The sequence below is a fragment of the Cyclopterus lumpus genome, chromosome 3, assembly GCF_009769545.1.
Source record: "Cyclopterus lumpus isolate fCycLum1 chromosome 3, fCycLum1.pri, whole genome shotgun sequence".
Classification (NCBI taxonomy): Eukaryota; Metazoa; Chordata; class Actinopteri; order Perciformes; family Cyclopteridae; genus Cyclopterus; species Cyclopterus lumpus.
This window is the reverse complement of record NC_046968.1, coordinates 21,354,678-21,379,463: the sequence shown is the minus strand read 5'-3', so window position 1 is coordinate 21,379,463 and position 24,786 is coordinate 21,354,678. Positions and strand designations below refer to the sequence as shown.

Below are 24,786 nucleotides of genomic sequence, written 5' to 3'. Positions count from 1 at the left end.
CAATGTGTTTTGTTCAATATTCTCCTTTGCAGGAGAGCAGAACATGTGCTTGTGCTTCTATACTCCGGCCCGAGTAGGACTTTGGTACAGAAAGGTTATGTTCTATATGCACAGGTGATAAGTACAAAGGGGAGTAAAAGCCGCCTAAGGTGTTCAAAGCAAATTGCAGTAGCACGATAATTAAAAATTAAAAAATCACTTTGAATACAACAAGATTATGTTCCTGTGTGTCAACTGTTTAATCCAGTTAAAAAATTCAGATTGTGAACAAAAATGTCAGTTTAAATTGTTTAATTGCAATTCCACAACTCAACCAGCTGTGATTATGTGACCAGCTAGTTTTGTGATGTGGCCTACAATGCTCAGGACTTTGGTCTTCTGAAAAATGTCATATTTTAAACAGGCTAGGGGAAAACTGTGAATGGCTGAACAACATTACCTGCTGGCTGGTAAAGGCATCAACAAATCTTAATTTTTCTTTTTAAAATCACATCTATTTAAGAAACCTAGTGGTTTACCTTTTCTTCTGGGAAAAGCTATGTTGGTTCAGGATAAAATAAGAAAGTGCATTTAACTTACAGTCCACTTGTTTTATTCACAATGTCAAATGTTATTTTCAGAATCCCTCCTTTAACAATGTGATTTTAGCATAACGTAGTACACAGTCAAACAGAGTATAGAAGAAGTCACTGTACTAGTGTAATGGTACTTTGTATTTGCTGTGGGTTCTCAGAAAAGTAAATGTTACACTGTTTCTTGCACTCATAAGCAAATCAGACTGCCCTTGCACAAAGCCCGTCAAACTGGTTATTTCACTGTACACTTTTTTTCTAGAAAACATTGAGTAACATTTCAGGTAACACCTCTAGTCCTTTTAATATTCAACTGATCACAGCTAGATGGGCTGTCACATAGCAAAAATATTAACTAATTTGTAAATGATCATTCCTTCTTCACTGTTTTATCAGATTTGACTTTACTTTTACAACACAATCTAAAGCATGACCACACTAACCCAATAACAATTAACAAAACAACCAATGCAATCGTTAGTAAGAAGAGCGCCACATCGACAGAGTGGTAGGAGTACCAGGGCATCCTGTAGGACTCAGTTCTCAGGTGAGCTGCACCTTTGTGTCTCATGACAAACTCTATCCAGAAGAGGGCCGTATCCAGCGGCTTCATTGGCTGATCTCTGTGCAGCCTGGAGAGCCTCTGCATGTTCATCCTGTAGGACGGCTCGTTCAAGACATCCTGAATGGCATTCCAAAATGTTTTCCTGTCCAACTCAGAAACATCCATAACCTCAGCAACGCCCTTTGCTCTCAGCCTGGAGAGGTTGTCGGCTTGATCAAACACAATGGGAATGCCTACAATTGGAACTCCATGATATATGGCCTCATATATTCCATTTGTTCCTCCATGACTTACGAATAGTTTCATATGTGTATGTCCCAGGAGGTCATTCTGCGGCATCCAGTCGACTAGCAATGTATTGTTACCCAGAGTGGCTGGTCTGTCACCTTTATATCTCCAGATTACTTTTTGAGGTAATTTAGCAAAAGCTGCAGCAATCTCATCAGCTAGGTCACGGGGAAGCTCTCCAATCAAAGTCCCCAGAGACATGATGATGACCCCGTGCTCTCCAGAGCTCTGCACAAACTCCTCCAAGTGTTCAGGTAGAGGTTGTGCTGGTTTGCACTGGAACCCTCCCATATAGACAACATTAGGCATGGTGGGCCGAGGGAACTCAAACACAAAGTCCACTCTCATGAGCCACAGGTCTGCTGCTTGAAATAGGGAGAAGTACTCTACATCAGGACCAAAGTAGCGCGCGGATAATGCAGAATAATGTGGGCCAACTATCTGCTTGTACAAATGCAACCTCATGGTGTAAAAAACAACGTTTTTCACCCTCTCAACGAAAGTCATTTGATCTGTTAATTCTGAAGGTGGGAGTGGGACGTAGGAAAGGGGAGAGGGTGCAATAGCAAAATGGGCTTCGCCATGAACAGTCCATCGAGCATTAAACATCAACGGCAGTCCGAGATAGTGAGCCAGCATCACTCCTCCTCCGTTTGCAGGATCCGTCAAAACCGCATCATACTTGGCATCTTGCAAGGACTTTATCAACTCTTTATTTTCAAATATGTACGTGACCACTTCACAGACTTTCTTGTGTAATTCAAAGAACTTGTCCTTTAACTCCATGTCTAAAGCAAAACGGGTCCACGCTGACGCCTTGCTTCGTTTAATCTTAATAACTTCAGAGACAAAGAGACGGAAAAAATCCTCATTTCCACCACCGGCAATATCCACTGTGACAGTGTTGTAATGCGGAGACGTTTCACTGATGTACCAGCTGTCTGCAGCTCGGATAACAGTCACGGTGTGCCCCCTTGAATGCAGCTCCTCAACAAGCACCCTCATGTTCACCCAGTGGCTGCCGTCATGTGGAAATACAAGAACTTTCCCACCGTGGGCAGCTGGAATAATGCCAGCCAAAAGAGAGATGATGAAAGCCAGAGACAAAAACATCTTGAAATCTTCTCAAACAGTGCCGCCTGAAATACAAGAACAGAAGAACAAAACAAAAGCGGCTGCTTTAGTATTCCAGGGAATGTGTGGACAAAAGACGTATGATTTACAAGAATGCCCACAAAAGAGCTACAGTGATGTTCCTTTCTATGGCCTCTCTATTTAAGTGGATGCTTCCGTTTGTGACGGCCCTCACGTGGATGTAGCACATGGAGCCTCTCAGGAAATTAGCGTGCTGTTCGGTGCCAAGTGCTCTGCATGTATTTTGTGTTGAACCCCAACCTCCCTGAGCAGAAGTGCTTTTACAAACCGGAACCGTTCATTCTGCAAAGCTGTTACGAGAGCTTCAATCTAGCAAAACACATAATCCCCATGCACCTACTGATTAAATGTCTAACAATTGACTTGATTTAATAACATTAGCTGGCAAAAGCTAGAAACAAATGTGTTCCTCTCAGTAGTGAAAAGCTGACTACAACCCTCACGACAAAAATCACACTATTTTTTTTCTTGAACCAAAATCGTTAAACGTCAAGATTACAGAGAAAACATTACCAGCACTCTTGTAGACAAAGTCTCTTGCCAGATAGTTAAGATGCAAACAAAACAAAGCAGACCAGGGAAGAGCTGCAAGTTGCACTAGTGTGGCTATGAAACACTTCCTGGTTTCCTTTGTCCCACCCACACAACAGTTGCAAAAGATTGGTGTCCCTTGCTTAGTCATCATGGAGCAATAAGCATGCTGCAGTGCTGCAGGAGAGTGTTACTGGATATGCAGTCTGGGCAGTGAGTGGCCTTGTGTGTTACAGCTCGTGATGTCTTAGAATACAAGATGAAAAAAGTAGAAAAACACATTTGTTAATTTTTGCTTTTACAAACGGTGCAATGTGTAAGATCTTTCCATATGCTCCAAACAAATATGGGCAAATGTACAGTCATCGGTTATAAAAAAATAGAAACAGACTATTTACTAACGGCAGGGCAAGAATACGCACAATTCAACAACAATACTAAAACTCTGACAGTATCAAAATAACACTCCTATATCTTGTGATCTTCACATATGCCGTCGACACACAGCGGGCTGAGGTCCAACCTGTGAAATGGCAGTAACAGAAAGTTGTCTGATCCATAACTGAAGATCCATCTCCAGGGCCTGTCCTTCATATTTCTCACGTTTAAAAAAAAAATTCCATATGGCCATATTTTACACACTGTACCTTTAACAGTGCATTTTATGCGAGCACCACATACAGTATATTTTGGATGACAGACTAACTGATTGAGCAGTTTAACAACATTTTCTACAAGACATAAAGTGTGATATTTGGGCAAAAAAACAAGACCCCTCTCTAAGCAGTGTGTTGTTGAATGCCAGCAGTTCAATGTGCAATGCATCAAACACCCTCAGCAGTTGTACAGAAAAGTATAACACATTTCTTTCATACATCTTATGATACACATCATTTAATCAAATGTATTGACCTGATTTTTTAAATTAGGTTTATCTTAAGCTATAACAGACCATATATATTTACATTGTTTCAGTAAAGCAGTTTTACTCATATAACAAAATGTATAAAAATGGCAAGAAGCAAGAAACAAATCTATAAATGGTAAACTTACATCAAAACCGTCTCGTCTTTGCTAAACTTCTGCTTTATACTGTTGAGGCCGGGCTGTGAAGGGCTGTACACAAACCCATGAGAGTGATAAACCACTTCCTGATAGACTGGTTTAGTCTCGCCCCTGAAAAACAGTTCTGCTGACCTAAATAACATTGAATTATTGTCTCCTTAAGATACATTGACTCATAGTGTAATGAGGCAACATTCCAAAGTAATCAATAGGAAAGTGGTTCTTTACCATGGCGATACTGACAGACATATTAGAAGTGAAATAATCTGAAACTACAAGACAACATTAACAAGCTGTAAAACTAATAAAGATTAATAGAACTCACTCAGCTGAATCTTCAGTCTACGGAAGTAAGGTTGAGACTCCACCTTGTGGGAAACATGTTTATTATAGAAAGTCAAACATTGCATTTTATTTTCCTCCACACTGACAGGCAATTTAAAGTATCCAATTTACCAACAAATAGATTTATTGTATGGTTCTTTACAGCTCACCATTCGTTGATCCAGTATTCTCAAATGCTTCCCTTTATAATGTTCCACAAATAGTACAAACCATAAACTTAAGCATACACAAAGGCTGTGGCTTTGTGTATGCTTAAGCATGTTAAAACACCACACAAAGCAACACCACCTGAAGCTGATTGCAATGACTTCCTTCCCCCTAATCAGTTATGTCAATAGAAAGATGCACCACCTGGTGGTTGGAGGTGTGAAACTCCAAATGGCTCACGACAGAACAAAAATGAAATAATGAATGAGTCAGAAAAATATTTTAGCTTCTAGTTTTTCATAGATCCGCATTTAGCAACACTAAGCACGGACAACATAGATAAGGTGGTTTGTACCCATTTTTTTTTCCTCTTCTTTTTTCCCACTAGCCCCTATCTCAAATTAGGTCAAAGGTCAAATACAGAAATATCCGGACTGTGACAAATAAAATAAAACTACATTTCCATTATTCCCTAATATCTTTCTTGTAGTGTTCATTATTAAAAAGGTTGCAACATCCATTTAGTTCGTAGACATACTTGACTAAAATAGGCTCATTTCAAATAACAAAATAATGCTGTTAACATGCTGTATAAATGAACAGTCAAAGAAAATCTATTATAAAAGTCCCAAAAACTAGTACAGATAGAAAACATATATGCCCTGAATGATTAGTCACGTTTCAATTTACATTTACACATTGCAGTGTATAAACACCTGATGAAAATGAAAATAGTCAGAATCACGAGCCCAGCTCCAGACATTTCAGGTAACACCTCTAGTCCTTTCAATATTCAACTGATCACAGCTAGATGGGCTGTCACATAGCAAAATATTAACTAATTTGAAAATGATCATTCCTTCTTCACTGTTTTGTCAGATTTTACTTTACTTTTACAACACAATCTAAAGCATGACCACACTAACCCAATAACAATTAACAAAACAACCAATGCAATCGTTAGTAAGAAGAGCGCCACATCGACAGAGTGGTAGGAGTACCAGGGCATCCTGTAGGACTCAGTTCTCAGGTGAGCTGCACCTTTGTGTCTCATGACAAACTCTATCCAGAAGAGGGCCGTATCCAGCGGCTTCATTGGCTGATCTCTGTGCAGCCTGGAGAGCCTCTGCATGTTCATCCTGTAGGACGGCTCGTTCAAGACTTCCTGTATGGCCTTCAGGAAGTTGTTGTCTTCGTCCACGGTTTTAATTGTTAAAAGCTTAGCCACTCCTCTCTCTTGCAGACGCAGCAGGTTGTCGTATTGGTCAAAAAACACAGGCAGACCCACAACTGGGACTCCGTGATAAATAGCTTCTTGAACTCCGTTTGTTCCTCCATGAGCCACAAACAGCTTCATCTTGGGATGTCCTAAAAGATCATTCTGTGGCATCCAGTCTACTATCAAAGTATTGTTGCCCAGAGTGGCTGGTCTCCCCCCTTTATGCTTCCAGATGACTTTCTGCGGTAATTTAGCAAAAGTTGCAGCAATCTCATTTGTTATTTCAGCAGGAAGCTCACTCACGAAAGTCCCCAGAGACATGATGATGACCCCGTGCTCTCCAGAGCTCTGCACAAACTCCTCCAAGTGTTCAGGTAGAGGTTGTGCTGGTTTGCACTGGAACCCTCCCATATAGACAACATTAGGCATGGTGGGACGAGGGAACTCAAACACAAAGTCCACTCTCATCAGCCAAATATCTGCATTAAGCACTAACTGGTTATAGTCATAATCTGGCCCAAGATATTTGTCACATATTTTCTGGTATGTTAGCTTAGTCACCAGCTGGTGTTGTGTTTGAGTTATTATATGAAGAATGGTGTTCTTAACTCTCTGAAAGAATGTCATTTTATCAGTGTTTCCAGATCCTGTTATAGGAATGTATGATATAGGTGAAGGTGCAACGGCAAAATGACCTTCTCCAGCTATCATCCACCGGACATTATAAACCAAAGGAAGGTTTAAATATTTGGCCAAAATGACTCCATGGCCCCAGCAGGGGTCAGTCAGCACCATGTCAAACTTGCCGTCTTTTAAGGTTCTCATCAACTCCTTGTCATCTAGTATTGTCGATACAAATTTACCCACATTTGTGTGAATATCAACAAACGTGCTAAACAATCCTACAGTCAGGTGGAGGAAATTCACGAAAGGAAGGTTCCCCCTTTCACTTTCAATGATGCTGGATATCATTCCTGTCAGTAACTCCTGATCAAGGATCCTCTCCACCTGAACTGTATAGGTATTGTAATAAGAAGAGCTATCCTTGATGTACCAGCTTTTGCTGGAACAAACAATAGTAATATTGTGTCCTCTCAAGTGCAAAGCTTGAAGTAGAATATCCATGTTTATCCAGTGGCTGCCTTCTATGGGAAGGACCAAGATGTTGCCACCTTGACAGGCTCTGGGAAAGAGGACGAGCAGCAGTAAAACACTGCAACAATCAATCAGCCTCATCTGAAAAAAATAAAATAAATGGACAATCAATTGACCATGATGAAAGAAAACAATTCTCATTAATGTATTTATTATTATTATTATTATTTTTTTTTTTTACAGGGACAATGTACACCAATCAACAGTAAAACTGTAAGTGAGCCAGAGTTAACCAGAGAGGCTAATTTTCATCTGCTGTCCCAGGCCCGATTTTTTTAAGGTAGCCAGAATTTCCAATAAAATAATGCCAATATTTCCAATAACATAATGCAACTAAGATTCATCGATAGACAGACAGTAACGTATGGACAAAAACAATTCACATATAAGCCAAAGAATAGTGTACCTACAGTATGAGCACATATACTGTATATCACTGAGGCACATAACATACATCAACACTGAACAAGACAAATGCACATATACACCAAACAACTGGACAGAGGGTACATTAATGCTTCGCACTTCATTGGCAACAAGCCGTTCCTTAAGGCTATGTTGGAATGTTTTGTACGTGTTTTTTGTGCATATGTGTGATGGAAGAGCATTCCACAAGTTACTTTTTTTATCATTGTTTTTAGAGCTTGTTTATGGAGAATATGGATATATTTTAAAGTTGTGCTGCTGGCTTGTGCCCAGCTGATTAAACAAGTCAGATGGGGGATAATCATTGCATTAAAATACAATTTGGCAGCCGGCATAGACTGTTTCTTATATATCTAAAATTCATAAGGGTTACATTTTAAAAACTTTGTCACTTATTGTACCTGCTTTTTAAAAGAGAGATTAGAATCAAGAAAAATTCAAGAAAAACCGCTGCTACAACACCCCCTTATTCAGTATTCACTTCAAACTTACTTATAAACCAACAGACACTTGTGATTCTGTCCATGCTGCAGGAAACAGGATTATCTCAAAGGGAAAGTACCGAGCATTTAGAGTGACCTAGCAGTATTGAAATATAATATGAATAATACAAATGTTTTCTTTAGCTTATAATCACCTAAAAATAGGTATTGTGTGTTTTTCACCGTATAATGATCATCTTATATCTACATATGGAGCAGGTGCCCTTCACAGAGCAGCTCCACACATGCTACGGTAGCCCAAAAAAGACAAACCCAACATTAGGTCTACGTAGGGCCAGTCTCTATTGCACTTTTTTTTTGCACGTTTCCCCCCACCTTAGTTCTTTTCTCCACGCTTGACACACGGGATACGTTGCAGCCTCACTAGATGCTGCCAAATCCTACACACTGCACCTTAAACACGTGTGATGCTGTCCATGCTGCAGGAAAGGACTCTCCTAATAGGACTATGTCTTACTTTAATGATGTATTTGATACTGTACACCTTCATCACTTTAATTTTTTTTTAATCAGCTCCTACAAGCCCAGACTGTTCTTTTTAAATCTCACCTGCACAATTTGCTTCTTACTTTTTTATTTTGTTGTTGCTGTTGTTATTTACTGTGCAAACAAGTACATTCAATCGATATTTAAATTATTATTATTATATTATTATTATTATTTGTATAAAATCAATAATTTTCACATAATAGGATTAAAGCAAGATTACAAACTAAAGCTGGATTTTGAGGATCTCTTTTCACTTTTCCACTAACTGAGCAGCAAAGCCTCAAAGCACTTCCTCAAGCACTGCATCAAAAGGTCCATTAACAGTAAACTCGCATACACCGACATTCACACATTCTTCACAGGGCCGTCTGCAGGCCTACTTACTGTGGTCTGTATGGTTCCTCCACACAGGACACGTCAGTAGGGAACTTGCTTCGTCCAGTGCATGCACATTAAACTAGAAGGAATGAGTGAGTGACATGTAATAGCCATCAACAGTGTGCTTGTAAACACCGTGATAAGAAAGTTACTCATCAATAAGATCAGTAGGCTACATCAGGAACTATGGCACATATTGAAATACGGAAGATCACAATGTATCTTTATATTATCATGTAGCCTTATTAAATTCAAAATCTAAGTGGCCATGGCTCTTTGTCTACAGTATTCTATTCATTCATCATCATTTAGGGCATTTGACTGTTTATCCCCTGAGGACCAAAGGCATTTAATCGAATTTTACATATTCTCTTCAATTACCCTTTTAAAAGGTACTTGCATTTAACATGGTAGGCCTACCCATGTGTTTCATCAACGGAATATTTAGAATAATCTCTCTCTCTCTCTCTCTCAACGCTGTGTAAAGAGATAGTTTGGCCCAAAAGCTGAAAAGTGTATGTCCGTTTTTTATGTATTTATTAAAATCTCTTGTAAAAACGTACCTTTACCCAGTAAAGGGAATACAAGTCTCGAACTGTCATAACTAAAGTTACTTAGTTGAATGAGAGCCATGCAGTTATTAGCCTACTCCCGTTATCCTTTCTTCCACGGTGCAATCAATGGCCCCACACTTACCCATCTACAGACGGGTCTCTCTTATTCCGGTATTTACCTTGAGGAAGAACACCCGCACTGAAGCAGCGTTATCGTCGCTACTGCTTTGCAAGAAAAAACAGGAAATATGTGCGTGCATTTCCTTCCTTGCTCCACGACAAGCAGAGTTGATGGGCAGGTCCTTCGTGATTTTCTGAGTGTCCATTGGTCCTTTTTTTCTTTCTTTCTTTCTTTTTTTTTTAAAGAGAAGGACACACATATCCACCAATCGCCGCACGGTAAGAGGCAGAGACGCTCTGGGGCCTGTTTATAGATACTCCAGAAACTTGAAAAGTCTGATTGTATCTCAGTATGGGATGACGTTTGAATTGTTGGTGTCAAACAAATTCCCAACTGTATTTAAGAGAAAACAAATCTGATCTGACATAGGATAGGACACAGCCAGAACTTCAGGATTTTCCCTATCTTTGAAAATAAGTTAAGATAGGACAGGCAGTCTCTCTTGCGAGAGAAACATCCTCAGAAGCAAAGAGGCTAGAGATTCCACCTGAGAGCATGTCTGAACCCCAATCAAAGCCAATCTGAACCATTTCTGGGCTGTATTATCGGTAAGATATTAATATAAACCTCATTAGACCTGTCAAACAGAAGATGGCGAACTTGTCTGCACATCCTAAATTGTCAGCGTCCCTGAGCATTGTAGTGTCTGGATGTCATTCCTTCTTTTCTTCAGTATACTGTACAGAGGCTGGTTTTGGTACCTTTGATTCATGTATGCGATATTGAAAAGGGAGCTTGTCATATTGATGCAACAAGATTGGTTGGCAACACAACATCTGCAACTTTTTCACTCACCAGATCGAAAAGTGACTTTAGGAACACATTGTCTTCAAGCCTTTTAAGCTCATTATTTTGCATAGGAAATTACAATTGAGCCTTGATATCCATTATTAAACATTAGTTTAAAACAGATTATCACGTAAGTCATTAACAATGTCTTTACCCTTTTCCTGTCCAGAAATCATAACCTTGTTACTCAAGATAACACAGAACATGTTGTGACAGCCCTTTGAGCAACACAAGCCGGGTGCCATATAGTTCCATTATATTAGAGAGAAGACAGACATCTCTACAACCGATATCTCCAAAACTAGGCAACTCAACAATTTAGATTAATAAATAGCAGTAAAGATGAGAGGAAACATACATTTATTTTTTTATTTTTGGGTCAACTGTCCCTTTAAAGATGAAAAATAAATAACTAATATAAACTGAATGAAACAAATGCAAAGGTTCTTTATTCGAACATGTTTTACAAGCTAAAAATAAAAAGTAAGAAATAAATAATCTTAATAAAAACTAAATATGATGGTGCAAATTGATTATACAACAAGCTGGATATCCCCCAATGCCCCCCCCCCCCCCCCCCTCCCCATCCCATACAGCATCTCTGGGTCCCACAATATGCTGTCGCCATGGAAGCACATACAGAGGGACAGAGAGGAACTGAGAGAGGTACAAAATGTAGCATCACATCACAAGCAGAATCTCAGTGGCGGAGCTGCACTTGCTATTCCCTGATGCTGCTGTGGAGCGGCAGTGAGGCGGCTGCATGGAGGGGGCGACCATCCCCGTCTGGAGAAGGGAAGGGAAGAGGGCGGGCTCTCTGTAGGAGGAGGAGGAGGAGGAGGAGGAGGAGGGGGAGGATGAGGAGGAGGAGGAGGAGGATGTGTTGCCTGTCCTCAATTGGAGGCAGCAGGGAGTGAAGCAGCATCTGTTTGAGGCGAGAGGAAAGAACCTGCATGGAATGGAGGAGCGCTAGAGCAGCACTGTCGTCAAGACTCCCACCGCCTCCATCACTGCTGCCGATCTGGATTGAGTGTTAATGGAAGACACTCAAAGCAGGTATGTCTCCAGCATTTACATGCTCACTGTGTAAAATGTAACAATTACCTCGTAGAGGGTCCGGGTAGAGGTGTGATGAATGTTGTTTGTTCTTTAGTATGGACAACATCAGGATGTTTAGCACACTGAAATCAGTAACTGTGATTGCATAGCTTTACAAGAGGGGACCATTGGTAGCTGCTTCGGGATTTGAACCCTTAAACCAAAGGCATGATTAAAGCCGTTCTTTTATTAGCTCACGTTTTGTACACAAAAGCTGACGTGTTTTCATTCATAACCCCTGTTTTTAATATTTCTTTTCCAGCTCTGTGCTGCCCGAGGGACGAGCTGTGTGGATCCAGAGCCACCTCTGATATGATGCTGAGAGCAGGAGGGGCAGCCACCTCTCTCGCACTGCTGCTGCTGCTGCCATTGCTGTGCTGCTGCCACCTGTGCCACTCACTGCGTGAGTTTCCCAAGGACTGGAAATGCCTCATCAAATCACCGTGGTAGAATGTAATAGCCTCAGTGTGACAGATGGCATAGTTAAAGATAAGTTGGACTCTAGTGGATAGAGTCGGAGAGAGAAGATTGTCAGATGGTCAGGGAAGATTGCAGAGAGCATACCAAGTAAAACAAAAAACTACCTCTTACCTAATAACATAACATTTTACTATTGTTCTGGTAGTTTGATTTCCATTTTTTTGGTGATCAATAGTTTTTGCTCCACGGAAGCTGTCATAATTGAGCTCAGCTATTGAACAAGCAGATCATTTCTCATATACTTCAAAGACTTCAACTCAATCAATACAAATGGAAATCGATTTGTCTCCTTATACATTTTCGATCTCATCCTCTATATTGTTAAGATTTAGTAATAAGATGAATTTGTATTTGCTACACGATGCGGAATAAATAACGCAGGAAACCAATAATTTTCAACAGTAAACTGGGAAATAATCCCATGGTTACAATTTGGGAGCATTCACATCACAGGACAACCAGGGACAGTTGTGTAATGGTGAGTTGTTCTCGTGAGAGTAAAACAAGGTCTGCATGTGTTGGCCTAAGTTCTGGGCACTTCCGGAAAATGCAATTCTTATGAGGCTTGCATGTGGTCGTCAAAAAGCGGTCATCAGAAAAGAAATGAGCAACAGAATACATTTTGTTCGGCTTAAGTAAAGAGGCAACAGATATATGTCCTTTCATCTTTACATACTGAGGTGAATCGAGCTCAGCTGGACAGATGACCGGGTCAGGTGATGAGTTGGGGCATTAAACTCTGTAATGACAGCTTGGTGGCAGGTGGGGAACAGCTGGTGAGGAAGGATGGGAGAGGTTAATACAGTATGCACAACACAGAGATCAACCATATATGTACTAGCAGGAGAAGAGGGAAGAGACACGCACCGCTGTTGCCATGACAGCGTGTATATATTTGTGTGTGTTCATGTATCAACTGTGGAGTGTGCTTGTATAGATGTATACAGTATGTTTATGCAGTCTTTTTGTCTTTGGGTTATTGATGTTTTGCATATTTGACTGGTTTATTTGATCTCACTGTAAGCCTCACCATCTGTATGATAGCACACCACACATCATATTATTCATGTTTAATTAATATTGATTTAGTTTTTTTCATGCTGCCTGCTGCCCCTATCAGACAGCATTGATTTGGGTCTCCTTGAAAATGAGTAATCATTAGATAGTAATTGTACTCAGCATGAGGTGCAAATGAGTACATCCTTTACCTTGTACACATACGTTATATTTGTGTATTCGTTCATTTCTGATTCTATACTTTCCTTTCATCATACACTAAAAAAGACTAATGTAGAATCCAGCAGACTCTGCAGCAAGCGTCTTAGTGGATGCTGGTGATAGTGGAGGAGAGGGTCAACAGATGATGAATTTGCTTATCACACAGTCATTGATTGAGGGTGTTGCAGCCTTGTCTTTATTGATCCACACACACTGAGAGGGTGACACCACTGTATATTTGTGGTCAGCCTTCTGGTAGATTTCCAGCCACATTCTCTAATGTAACCATGATGGTGAAGGATTTAAATAGCAGGATGAATAGAAATGGTCTGTAATTCAAAATGTGATCAATATTTTCTACACAGCCGAGGAGCTCTGCTTTAGCAAAACAATGCACCAGTTTGACTGTGATTAATACCGTGTTATATGAAACATGTCAGTTACCCTCATTTTGTAACTGCACATATTGTCATAACTACATATGCTTTTATGCATGCATGGATGGAAAAATACAGTTTTTCTCTTCTTTTTTTTTAGCGGAGCAAAGGAAGCTTATAATGAATTCAAACAAAATACTAGTCAAGTCATTAATCTCCCATGATGCACCTTGACTTGTGCATACATTATTTACAATCACTGATGCATATGATATCTGTTTGTTACTGTAGTGAAGAACATGCTGTAAATAGGAAGTGGGCTATTTCTCTCATTCAGACTTTCATACAATACATGCTATAAGGACTCTTAACACCATTGTCTATGCTGTGTGTGTTGGGCTCAAAGCTTTAGTTTCTCTGCCTCTTGAAACCAAAGCCTCACTCTGGAGGTCATATCCAGAAACTATAGATGACATAAACACTGTAGTAAGGTCAGAGAGGTGAATGCAGTGCTGTATGAGAAACAGAGCTGGAAATGGATTAATCACCAAGCATATTACAATTGTATAAATCAAAGCTGCTGTTAAATTTGCAAAGACAAAAATATAATAATATTTTTCTATTAATTTCATATTTTTAGGGGTTCCACAACTCTCCTCCTTTGCAAAAGCAGAGGACAAGCTGTTCAAATACCTATTTGGAAACTACCAGAAATGGGTCCGTCCAGTGGAATACCTAAACCAGACGATCCGTGTGAAGTTTGGACTTGCCATCTCCCAGTTAGTTGATGTGGTGAGGGAAACAAGCGCTGACAATCGATCTTGTTATTAATGTGTGTGTGTGTGTGTGTGTGTGTGTGTCACTGAGGCGTTAATCACAGCCCATGAATGTTCATTGAACAGTACGGTTGAGAGAGATAGAATCGTATTTAAATTGTTTCAACTTGGCAACTTTTTAAACTTTTGTCTTTTCGCCGCAGGATGAGAAAAATCAGCGAATGACGACCAATGTGTGGATGAAACAGGCAAGTAGAGCTACACATCTAACCTAAGCATTACATTTCAATTAAATTAAATTAAATTTCAATTTAGTTTATTTTGTATAGCCCAATATCACAAATTACAAATTTGCCTCAGAGGGCTTTACAATCTGTACACATACGACATCCCCATCCCAGGACCTCACATCGAATCAGGAAAAACTCCCCAAAAATAACCTTTGACAGGGAAAAAAGGGAAGAAACCTTCAGGAGAGCAACAGAGGAGGATCCCTCTCCCCGGATGGACAGATGCAATAGATGTCATGTGTACATATGGCATTTAGAGACAACCCGTCACCCTTTTTTAATCTGGTCTGGTGGCATTTCACTGACAGTCCTCCTTTATTGAGTCCTTTCGGCCTTGTGCCCACGCACCTGCCTCCACAGGCTGTCCCTGTCTGCTCCTGCTCCTGTCAGCCTCATTCATGGTCTCGGATGTCCTGGATGCCATGCATCTTTTGAGTTATCCCCACAGACCAGGCTTTGCCGATGGGGTCAGTTGTTCCCTTTCACATTGATGGATTGCATCATGCAAAAGAGGTGATGGAAGGGCAAAGGACCCATATCATTTGCATGAAGTGTGTCATTGTATCTCCTTTGTTTGGCTATTAACATACATATTACCCTTACCATGTAGCATATCTAAGCCAAATAAAATAGATTTGATAGTTAGTAGCCTAACAGTAAAGTGTGCTATCTTTACTTACCATGTACCCTTCCCTGTGTCCTGGAGCTGGGCAACATGTTGTATGCAAGCATAACTAATAATAAGTTTAACATAAAAAACAACAACACGCTTATTGGCTTTCTTGCAGAAAAGTCTGTCCAGTAAATATGAAGCCAGTAGCTGGTTAGCTTAGCTTGGCACAAAGACTGGAAACAGAGGGAAACGGTTAGCCTTGCTCTATCCAAAAGTAACAACACGTTCCTACCACCATCTCTAAAGCCAAGCAGCAACCTTCGGTGCTAAAAATTACAAGATGATAATAAAGTTTAAGACAGGTGTTGTTACCAAGGAGCCAGGCTTGCTGTTGCCCCTCTGCTAAGTTAAGAGAGCCGACTGCTGTCTGTTGCTTCTTAGAGACGGACAGATGATTGTTATCAACATTATAATTTTGCTCATGGCAATACAACGGATAAGCGTATTTCCCAAAATGTCAAACCTTTATTAAAGCCCCTTTGGTGAGTTTTTCCTACATTTTCCATTCTTAAGTAGGAGTGGCTTGACCGGAAACTCAGATGGAACCCTGAGGACTATCTGGGCATCACAACTATCCGAGTCCCTTCTAACAGGATCTGGCTCCCTGACGTTGTACTGTATGATAAGTATGTGTCAGACTCATTATATATGAAAGGAAATTCCGATTATATTTTTCAAAATGTACACGATAATCATGACCATACTTATATCCTGAAAGCACTCTATCATTAAAAGACTTTGAAGTATTTTAAAAGGACCAAAAAGAACATCTTTAGAAGAAACTTTCAGCTATGCATGAAGTAGATGTTCCAACAATAAGTTAATCTTGCTATCTTTATTTAGATCAATAAATTATATTTTTTTCAACAGTTCAGATGGGCGTTTTGAGGGTACTGTCACCAAGGCAGTTGTTAAGTACGATGGAACCATATCATGGACACCACCAGCCAACTACAAGTCAGCCTGCATCATTGATGTCACCTTCTTTCCTTTTGACCTCCAAAACTGTTCAATGAAGTTTGGCTCCTGGACATATGATGGCTCCCAGGTGAGTCTCCACTCCATAGTACATTAGCTTGAGTCATGACCAGTGGTTGACATGAGATTTAACTCTGTGTTTAACAGGTGGACATCATTTTGGAGGACTTCCATGTGGATAAGCAGGACTATTTTGACAACGGTGAATGGGAGATAGTGATGGCCACAGGTAGCCGTGGTCTGAGGACAGACAGCAGCGCCACCTATCCCACCATCACCTACTTCTTCATCATCCGCAGGTTGCCTCTTTTCTACACCCTCTTCCTCATCATCCCCTGCATTGGCCTGTCCTTCCTCACCATACTTGTTTTCTATCTGCCTTCCAATTGTGGTGAGAAGATTTCTCTATGCACCTCAGTCCTGGTGTCTCTCACAGTTTTCCTCCTGGTCATTGAGGAGATCATTCCTTCCTCTTCGAAGGCTATCCCTCTCATCGGGGAGTACCTAGTCTTCACTATGATATTCGTCACGCTTTCCATCATCATAACCGTCTTTGCCATCAACATCCACCATCGCTCCTCTTCTACACATCACGACATGGCACCCTGGGTGAGGAGGATCTTCCTGCATCGACTGCCTAAGCTGCTGTGCATGCGCAGCCATGTCGACCGTTACGCCACAGCTGGAGTAGCCCGAACAGGAGGAGCAGCAGGACAGGGCAAGATGAAGGACTCAGCACCTGAACTGACGTCTCTGCTCTACACCAGACACAACCTACAAGCAGCTTTGGATTCTATTCGCTACATAACCATGCATGTGGTTAAAGCAAATGAGCTCAGAGCGGTGAGTAGGTTCGATTTTGTGTATTTGTAACTCCATAGGTAATAATAGAAATGGTCAATAGTGGTACTAACAATCATTTTTGGCCCCATGCTTTCACTAATATATAACAAAACAAATCATGACAAAGGCTGTAATAAATCTTGCAAGATTTAATACTGTATATTACTCACTCACCACATAAACAATTAGGCTTTTAACTATGGAGTATTATGCTTAGAGACTGACATCTGCTTATTTTTTTGTTCCAGGTGGTTCAAGACTGGAAATATGTAGCCCAAGTCCTGGATCGAGTGTTTCTTTGGGCCTTCCTCCTGGTGTCGATACTGGGCTCCGCTCTCCTCTTCATCCCTGTTATTTACAAATGGGCCAGCATCATCGTCCCTAACCATGCTGGAAGTACCCTCTAGGAACCACAGTTCAACTAACCACAAATGGAGGCAAAGCACATTAACAGCTCGTTATGGGTCTTATTTGAGAGTTGAAAGACTGAGATACTGTGATTACCACTCAAGATAGTGTCTTGCTCTGCTTATCGACAGTCATTCTGCAAGCTACATACGTGCCAGAGATCAAGTTGTAGATTTGGCCTTGTTTGCTCAGTTTATCTCAAAGAGAGATGTTTTTTGGTTTCAGATGGATTTTCAATTCTGTATTTCTGAGTTTAAAGATGAATGAAAAGATGAATTGATATATTATGATACAAAAAAATCTTCCATGTCCCATTTGTTTTGTCCCCATCTCACATATACAGTACATTTCAATGCATTCATTATACTATACTATACTTGCTGGTGTCATGAAGAAGGGAGATTTATATTTGGGACTGATTGAGGTTGGTAGGTACAAAATGTCCTCACGCTCTTGTGTTTATACAAGTTGCAGGACACTATATACGTATGTATCGATTCAGTTCAATTCAATTCAATGAATTTCAATACCTTTATTTATTGCCGTTAGGGAATTATATCGCAGCTCGCTAACAAGATTGACGGATACACAATAGATAGGAGAACACCTCTATTCTCATTTAAAATATCACTCTATATGTGCATACCATTTAGAAAGATGACCACTTCATCTCATTGGCATAATTCAAGTAATGAGTGACAATGGTTCAACTTTGCTTTTCTGTAATTCTAGTTTCACATATGGGGACAAGGTTGTTTTGTGATAAACAACAAGAGAAGAGAACTACACATTCCTTCGTATAAAAAACCTACATCCCTCAATTAATTGTCCTGTGTACATTAAGAAGACCACAGCTACATGAACACAATCTATAGATTATAATTTCAGTCATGCAGGTAAGACTCTTGAGGGACACTCATGGTTTAGTAGTGTCTCTGTTCATTCTGCTTGACTATGCATCGGAAGGAGAGGTGAACTTTCTTGCCCAGACTTGAGTTTCTCTGGCAGCCCTTCCTTTCTGCCTGAGGACAAATCCCACATTCTTTATGGAGACAGCAATACGCTCCATAGTGTTAGGAAATGAACGTCCTTCTTTAAGGAGAGTTTCCTCTGCCGTGAGGTCCGTCAACAACATTTAACCAAATTGATGGTTCCAGTTACAATAAAAATGATTTATATAAAAAGTTTCATATTGAATCACACTAATAATTACACAAAATATACCCCATGGGACAGAGATCCAGTGCCTGCTCCGGGGCAGATGGGCGTAGTTTTGGTTACCTGCCCGGCAGTTGGCACAAAGAGATCTCCTGATCTTTCACCTTTTCCAGCTTTGTAAGCTTAAAGTCAAACCCCACTTCCTCCTCTTCTAGTCCATCGATTGGACAAGACCTCGTTCTGTTGTTCCTTATCACTTTCTCCATGTTAGGTGTTGGTCAACCCAACCCCCGTCCACATTCCTGAGCAGTCCTCAGGCCTTAGTGCTTCCTCTCATCTGCTCCATGCTCCAGGCTGTGTCCTTGCTCTCCTCAAATACATTAACTTATTTGGTGGGGGCTTGATGTTTTCTGGATTCCTTCAACAATCACTTAATAGATCCCATAATTATAATTGAGACATTTGCATATTACCTACAGTGTCATTCATTTGATATCACATAATCTATACAGAGTTATTTATTTGTCTTGACCCTCCAACTTGTAAACTCATTGTAATACATAACCACAATCGCTAGGAGTGCCATTAAACCTAGTTTCCTCACAATAGCAACAGATCAGTGCAGAGGCACTGTGGGTCCTGGATGTTTTTAGCCTACGGTAGCTTAGCACAAACCCTAGCTCCATATACATTGGTATAATGGGACTTATAACGACTCCAAACCTGTCTTGTTATTTGATTGATGTAGATACTTCACATGATGTACTTGGAATAAAGGGCCTATGGTTCACTACATACACCACTCCCTCCAAGCACCAGGAAGACTGTCTGTTCCCCAGCAGCTGAGTAGCTTAGCCATTGGTTGAGCCTGCACTGCCTCTGCGTGGCCGTGTCTTCACATTACAGCTGAAAAAAACAGTTAATAGAGAGCCTAAGTAAAAGTACAAAAGCAAGCACAGATAAAGAACGTTAGGTGTTGTTTTGGTCTTTTTATGTAAACCAGACAAATATGGATGAAACGAAAAGAGCAGGAGGAGATCCTCCAGAAAATAATACTTACGTATATGGCGTATATTATATTATAAGGCAGTCCTGGTTAGCTGATGTTAGGCAGTGCTTTTGGTTTGTCAGTATCATTGGCTGATGAGAAGTCTTGATTTAAGGCACACAACATGATTTGGAATATCTTGGCTCTCTTTAAAAGGATTAAAGGCTTTAGGTCTTGGTTTTGTATGAGCGTACCTTTGAAAATCCTCCTGTAAGAAGAGCATGTTATTGACTATAAATATAAAACACTGAATAAGATAAATACAGAACAGAATTCACACAGTAAAAGATAGATGTTACCCAACTTCACCAGCCACTGGTCGCGACTGGTCAAATCACAAATAGTCCAGTAGTTACAGATAGAACACTTCATTGCAAAGTTTGGCTTGACAGGATGTACAGAAATACATTTATAGTTGGTATTTGAAAGTAGGTGTGCATGTGGTTTCTGAAATAAGAAGAATAAACAAAAGAAAAACCTTTAAACCAAAGCATTGTAAAGAACGACATGGCATTAGCACAGCCGCAAGGTGGAACCATGAGGCCACAATGGTGACAGCTAGCTACACTAAATCATCCAATTACAGGGAATAGCTAACAGTTAGCAGCAATTAACTAACGGGACATTTAATTACAGTATATATAACGCACCGGTAGGACACCAAGACTACAGACTGACAACAGTCAAATAAAGGTTTTGACCTTAATTGGCCTCACTACCCAGAAAGCTCTTGTGGCCTTCATGAATGATACTGAGGAGATGGAAAATACCACTCTAAAGGGGGAGGCGGGGCCTACCACTCTCAGAGGGGAATAGTCCAAGTGGTGTGGCCTTTGTAACAGTGAGTACAAATAAGTAACTTCAACAAAGAGGCCACTTTGTTGTCCATTTCTGAGCCCAAAAGAAAAGCTTATCCATAATCCACTTGTGTAAACTCCCCTGGAATTTATATTGAAGTATTCAGTGGTTCTTTTGGTATTTCAAGCCAACATCTAGCATATGTATGCTCGGAGCTACTTCATGTAAAACAGGTATGTTACAGATCTTATATGTCATTTTCCTTTGCTAGAGGAAAACGTTAATGTAAAAAATACTCAATTTCATTGTATTTTATGGCCAGATTTCTTTACCAGAGTGATTATTAATGATGTTTTATCTATTTGTTCCCTTCAGGTCAAAGATGCCCCCCCACAAATATGTAACTTCTCTTCTATTGCTTATTGTGTTCTTGTCATGGAGAATTTGTCATGGAGGAAATATATTGATTGTTCCTTTAGAGGGAAGCCACTGGGTGAACATGGACATCATGATCAAAGCTCTCCACTCTCGAGGACACTCTGTAGATGTGGTACGAACCAATACAACCTGGTACATCCAGGATGACTCTCTGCACTACAAGACAATCACGGTTCCTGTCACTGAAGCCTTTAATCAGGACTTCATTAACCCAATCCTGAAAAAGGTCATTGACATAGAAAGGGGGGAGAGCTCAGTTTTGAGCTTTGCAAGTTTGCAGGCTGAGATGTTTACTGCAATGTTTAACGTGCATAGAATAATGTGCAAAATGGCTACTAACATGTTTGAAGATAAAGACTTAATGGATACTTTAAAGGACAGAAAGTATGACCTGGTCTTAACAGATCCGGCATGGGGTGCAGGCATAATGTTGGCTCATGCTCTTAAGCTGCCTCTGGTCTATAATGTGCGGTGGATAACTAGCGGAGAGGGACATATGGCCATTGCACCTTCTCCTTTATCTTATATCCCATTGACCGGCTCAGGACTGTCAGACAAAATGACTTTCATTCAAAGAGTAAAAAATCACCTTTTCTCTATCATTTGGCAAGTTCAGGACAGATTTTTAATCCGTCCACATTATCAAGCTGTTTGTGACCGGTTCTTTAGCCCGGAGGTCAGATATATTGATTTATTACATGGAGCAGACCTGTGGCTCATGAGAGTGGACTTTGTGTTTGAGTTCCCTCGTCCCACCATGCCTAATGTTGTCTATATGGGAGGGTTCCAGTGCAAACCAGCACAACCTCTACCTGAACACTTGGAGGAGTTTGTGCAGAGCTCTGGAGAGCACGGGGTCATCATCATGTCTCTGGGGACTTTCGTGAATGAGCTTCCTGCTGAAATAACAAATGAGATTGCTGCAACTTTTGCTAAATTACCGCAGAAAGTCATCTGGAAGCATAAAGGGGGGAGACCAGCCACTCTGGGCAACAATACTTTGATAGTAGACTGGATGCCACAGAATGATCTTTTAGGACATCCCAAGATGAAGCTGTTTGTGGCTCATGGAGGAACAAACGGAGTTCAAGAAGCTATTTATCACGGTGTCCCAGTTGTGGGTCTGCCTGTGTTTTTTGACCAATATGACAACCTGCTGCGTCTGCAAGAGAGAGGAGCGGCTATGATTCTTACATTAGCCACAGTGGACAAGGACAACAACTTCCTGAAGGCCATACAGGAAGTCTTGAACGAGCCGTCCTACAGGATGAACATGCAGAGGCTCTCCAGGCTGCACAGAGATCAGCCAATGAAGCCGCTGGATACGGCCCTCTTCTGGATAGAGTTTGTCATGAGACACAAAGGTGCAGCTCACCTGAGAACTGAGTCCTACAGGATGCCCTGGTACTCCTACCACTCTGTCGATGTGGCGCTCTTCTTACTAACGATTGCATTGGTTGTTTTGTTAATTGTTATTGGGTTAGTGTGGTCATGCTTTAGATTGTGTTGTAAAAGTAAAGTCAAATCTGATAAAACAGTGAAGAAGGAATGATCATTTACAAATTAGTTAATATTTTGCTATGTGACAGCCCATCTAGTTGTGATCAGTTGAATATTAAAAGGACTAGAGGTGTTACCTGAAATGTTACTCAATGTTTTCTAGAAAAAAAGTGTACAGTGAAATAACCAGTTTGACGGGCTTTGTCCAAGGGCAGTCTGATTTGCTTATGAGTGCAAGAAACAGTGTAACATTTACTTTTCTGAGAACCCACAGCAAATACAAAGTACCATTATACTAGTACAGTGACTTCTTCTATACTCTGTTTGACTGTGTACTACGTTATGCTAAAATCACATTGTTAAAGGAGGGATTCTGAAAATAACATTTGACATTGTGAATAAAACAAGTGGACTGTAAGTTAAATGCACTTTCTTATTTTATCCTGAACCAACATAGCTTTTCCCAGAAGAAAAGGTAAACCACTAGGTTTCTTAAATAGATGTGATTTTAAAAAGAAAAATTAAGATTTGTTGATGCCTTTACCAGCCAGCAGGTAATGTTGTTCAGCCATTTACAGTTTTCCCCTAGCCTGTTTAAAATATGACATTTTTCAGAAGACCAAAGTCCTGAGCATTGTAGGCCACATCACAAAACTAGTTGTTTTGTTAATTGTTATTGGGTTAGTATGGTCATGCTTTAGATTGTGTTGTAAAAGTAAAGTAAAATCTGACAAAACAGTGAAGAAGGAATGATCATTTTCACATTAGTTAATATTTTGCTATGTGACAGCCCATCTAGCTGTGATCAGTTAAATATTGAAAGGACTAGAGGTGTTACCTGTTGATGTGGTTCTGTCCTTTTTGGCTGCTGTTGCAGTGATTGCTTTTCTGCCTCTTGTGGTTTTCATATGTGTGTGTCTTGAGAAATGCTTGAAAAGAAAAAACAATAAAAAAATGAGTCCTTATTACATTGTCAAATTATTGAACTTTTTTTTTGTAAATTCATTAAATGTTCCATAAAAATACAACCTAAAACAGGTATCCCTTGTTCACTATGACAAGAGGAAGGGATTTATGGTTGTGTTGCATAATGTACGCCTTCACTTACACACAGGCCAACCCCTTCCAAGGAGGGCAGGGTGAAAATTAAGATCCAGTCGCTGTTCTCGACTGGATCCTCGCAGTAAAAATCTCTGTTGCATTGGGTTGTTGAAACAGAGACGGACGTTTCATTTATAAATCATATGATGCAATACAATCACATTGAGAAAACAGCACACAGATGAGTTCTCTTGAATGAAAGCTCACCGGTAGTTTGGCTTGTGACCTAATTTGTGAGAGCACCTTGAAGTAAAAAGAAGCCACATTAATCCCTTTTCTCTTCACACAAACAATGAAATAGTTAAACCAACATATCACTTGTCGATATATACTTACACAGAAGGATGGTGATTATGATCATGATTATAAGCAATGTAACAGCCATGGACTCCGCAGACAGCACCTTGTTAAACTGTGTACAGGCACCGATCAGGTTTTGGTCGGTCACCCACAGAGAGCTGAAACACATGTGCAGAAACCATACTGAGCCACTTCCTGTGCATTCTGTGGTGTCTTGAGGCGCTTTTCTTCCAAAATTAAACATTGTTCATGCATGTGTTTACTGAGCAAGCAGTTCTTCTAAAATATCCCCTGATACCTGTAGAATTGGATAATTTACTGAGGCTATGTGTAAATTAGGATATAATAATATACCATAACTGCATCCAGGTTAATGTGTGTTATTGTTTAATAATTTACGATATTGTTGGTGAATATTTATTTGTAGGTTGTTGATTACTGAAACACACACTGGTTAAAGAATCTCTTTGTGTGCCAAGGAACAGAGGAACAACTGGCAGGAACAGAGGACCGACCCCCTGGTGTAACCCCTGGAGGAGACCCCATAGCCCCTGCGAGGAAGCCCCAAACAGCCCACATGGAGCCACATGGAGCCACATGGAGCCACATGCAAATGCAATCGGATTAGCTGAGCGTGGACTATGGATTGCAAAGCCCAGAAGCCCTCGGCCGAGAATTTGTACTCTGTATCAGAACTGTTATTAGTTATTATCAATTATTGGTAATACTTTTGATTAAATACTTTTTATTATAACTACTCGTCTCCGGACATTTTTCCTTGGTTCAGCCCTCTGGGTTTTTTCAGAACATAACATACATTTCAAAGCTCCTTTATTTCGTACATCATACACTATCTGTCCGGCAGATCTCCGGCCCTCCTGCAGATCAGCCACGCACAGGTTCTGAGTGAGCTTTAATTAAATTAATTAGACAGGGGTTT

The 24,786-nt window shown here is 40.4% G+C and overlaps 4 protein-coding genes across 8 annotated transcripts; 2 read left to right on the top strand and 2 right to left on the bottom strand.

Annotated features, from left to right (window-relative positions):
• Positions 1-569: 569 nt before the first annotated feature.
• On the bottom strand, positions 570-4,738 carry LOC117748157 (UDP-glucuronosyltransferase 2A1-like). Of its 3 annotated transcripts, XM_034557804.1 has the most exons (3): positions 4,671-4,738; positions 4,502-4,544; positions 570-2,564 (listed from the first exon to the last, which is right to left on the bottom strand). In XM_034557804.1, exon 3 carries the CDS (start codon positions 2,536-2,538, stop codon positions 943-945), a length of 1,596 nt encoding a protein of 531 aa, XP_034413695.1. In that variant the 5' UTR covers positions 2,539-2,564; positions 4,502-4,544; positions 4,671-4,738; the 3' UTR covers positions 570-942. The 3 variants fall into 3 exon arrangements, with proteins under 3 accessions (XP_034413695.1, XP_034413701.1, XP_034413686.1); XM_034557810.1 differs by lacking the exons at positions 4,502-4,544; positions 4,671-4,738 and adding an exon at positions 4,165-4,267; XM_034557795.1 differs by lacking the exons at positions 4,502-4,544; positions 4,671-4,738 and adding an exon at positions 3,094-3,203.
• LOC117748143 (UDP-glucuronosyltransferase 2C1-like) lies at positions 4,551-9,676 on the bottom strand. 3 transcript variants are annotated; one of them, XM_034557791.1, is made up of 3 exons: positions 9,572-9,676; positions 8,845-8,917; positions 4,551-7,123 (listed from the first exon to the last, which is right to left on the bottom strand). In XM_034557791.1, the coding sequence occupies exon 3, from the start codon at positions 7,121-7,123 to the stop codon at positions 5,522-5,524; it is 1,602 nt and encodes a 533-aa protein (XP_034413682.1). In that variant the 5' UTR covers positions 8,845-8,917; positions 9,572-9,676; the 3' UTR covers positions 4,551-5,521. The 3 variants fall into 3 exon arrangements, with proteins under 3 accessions (XP_034413682.1, XP_034413677.1, XP_034413670.1); XM_034557786.1 differs by having other exon boundaries at positions 9,535-9,669; XM_034557779.1 differs by lacking the exon at positions 9,572-9,676 and adding an exon at positions 9,402-9,528 and having other exon boundaries at positions 5,507-7,123.
• A 2,078-nt stretch (positions 9,677-11,754) lies between these two features.
• On the top strand, positions 11,755-17,739 carry chrna5 (cholinergic receptor, nicotinic, alpha 5). Its single transcript, XM_034557823.1, has 7 exons — positions 11,755-11,863; positions 14,176-14,327; positions 14,515-14,559; positions 15,791-15,900; positions 16,145-16,322; positions 16,400-17,095; positions 17,344-17,739. Exons 1-7 carry the CDS (start codon positions 11,773-11,775, stop codon positions 17,500-17,502), a joined length of 1,431 nt encoding a protein of 476 aa, XP_034413714.1. The 5' UTR covers positions 11,755-11,772; the 3' UTR covers positions 17,503-17,739.
• A 2,874-nt stretch (positions 17,740-20,613) lies between these two features.
• LOC117750916 (UDP-glucuronosyltransferase 2C1-like) lies at positions 20,614-23,344 on the top strand. Its single transcript, XM_034562369.1, has 3 exons — positions 20,614-20,740; positions 20,883-22,433; positions 23,135-23,344. Exons 2-3 carry the CDS (start codon positions 20,890-20,892, stop codon positions 23,196-23,198), a joined length of 1,608 nt encoding a protein of 535 aa, XP_034418260.1. The 5' UTR covers positions 20,614-20,740; positions 20,883-20,889; the 3' UTR covers positions 23,199-23,344.
• The last annotated feature ends 1,442 nt before the right edge of the window (positions 23,345-24,786 follow it).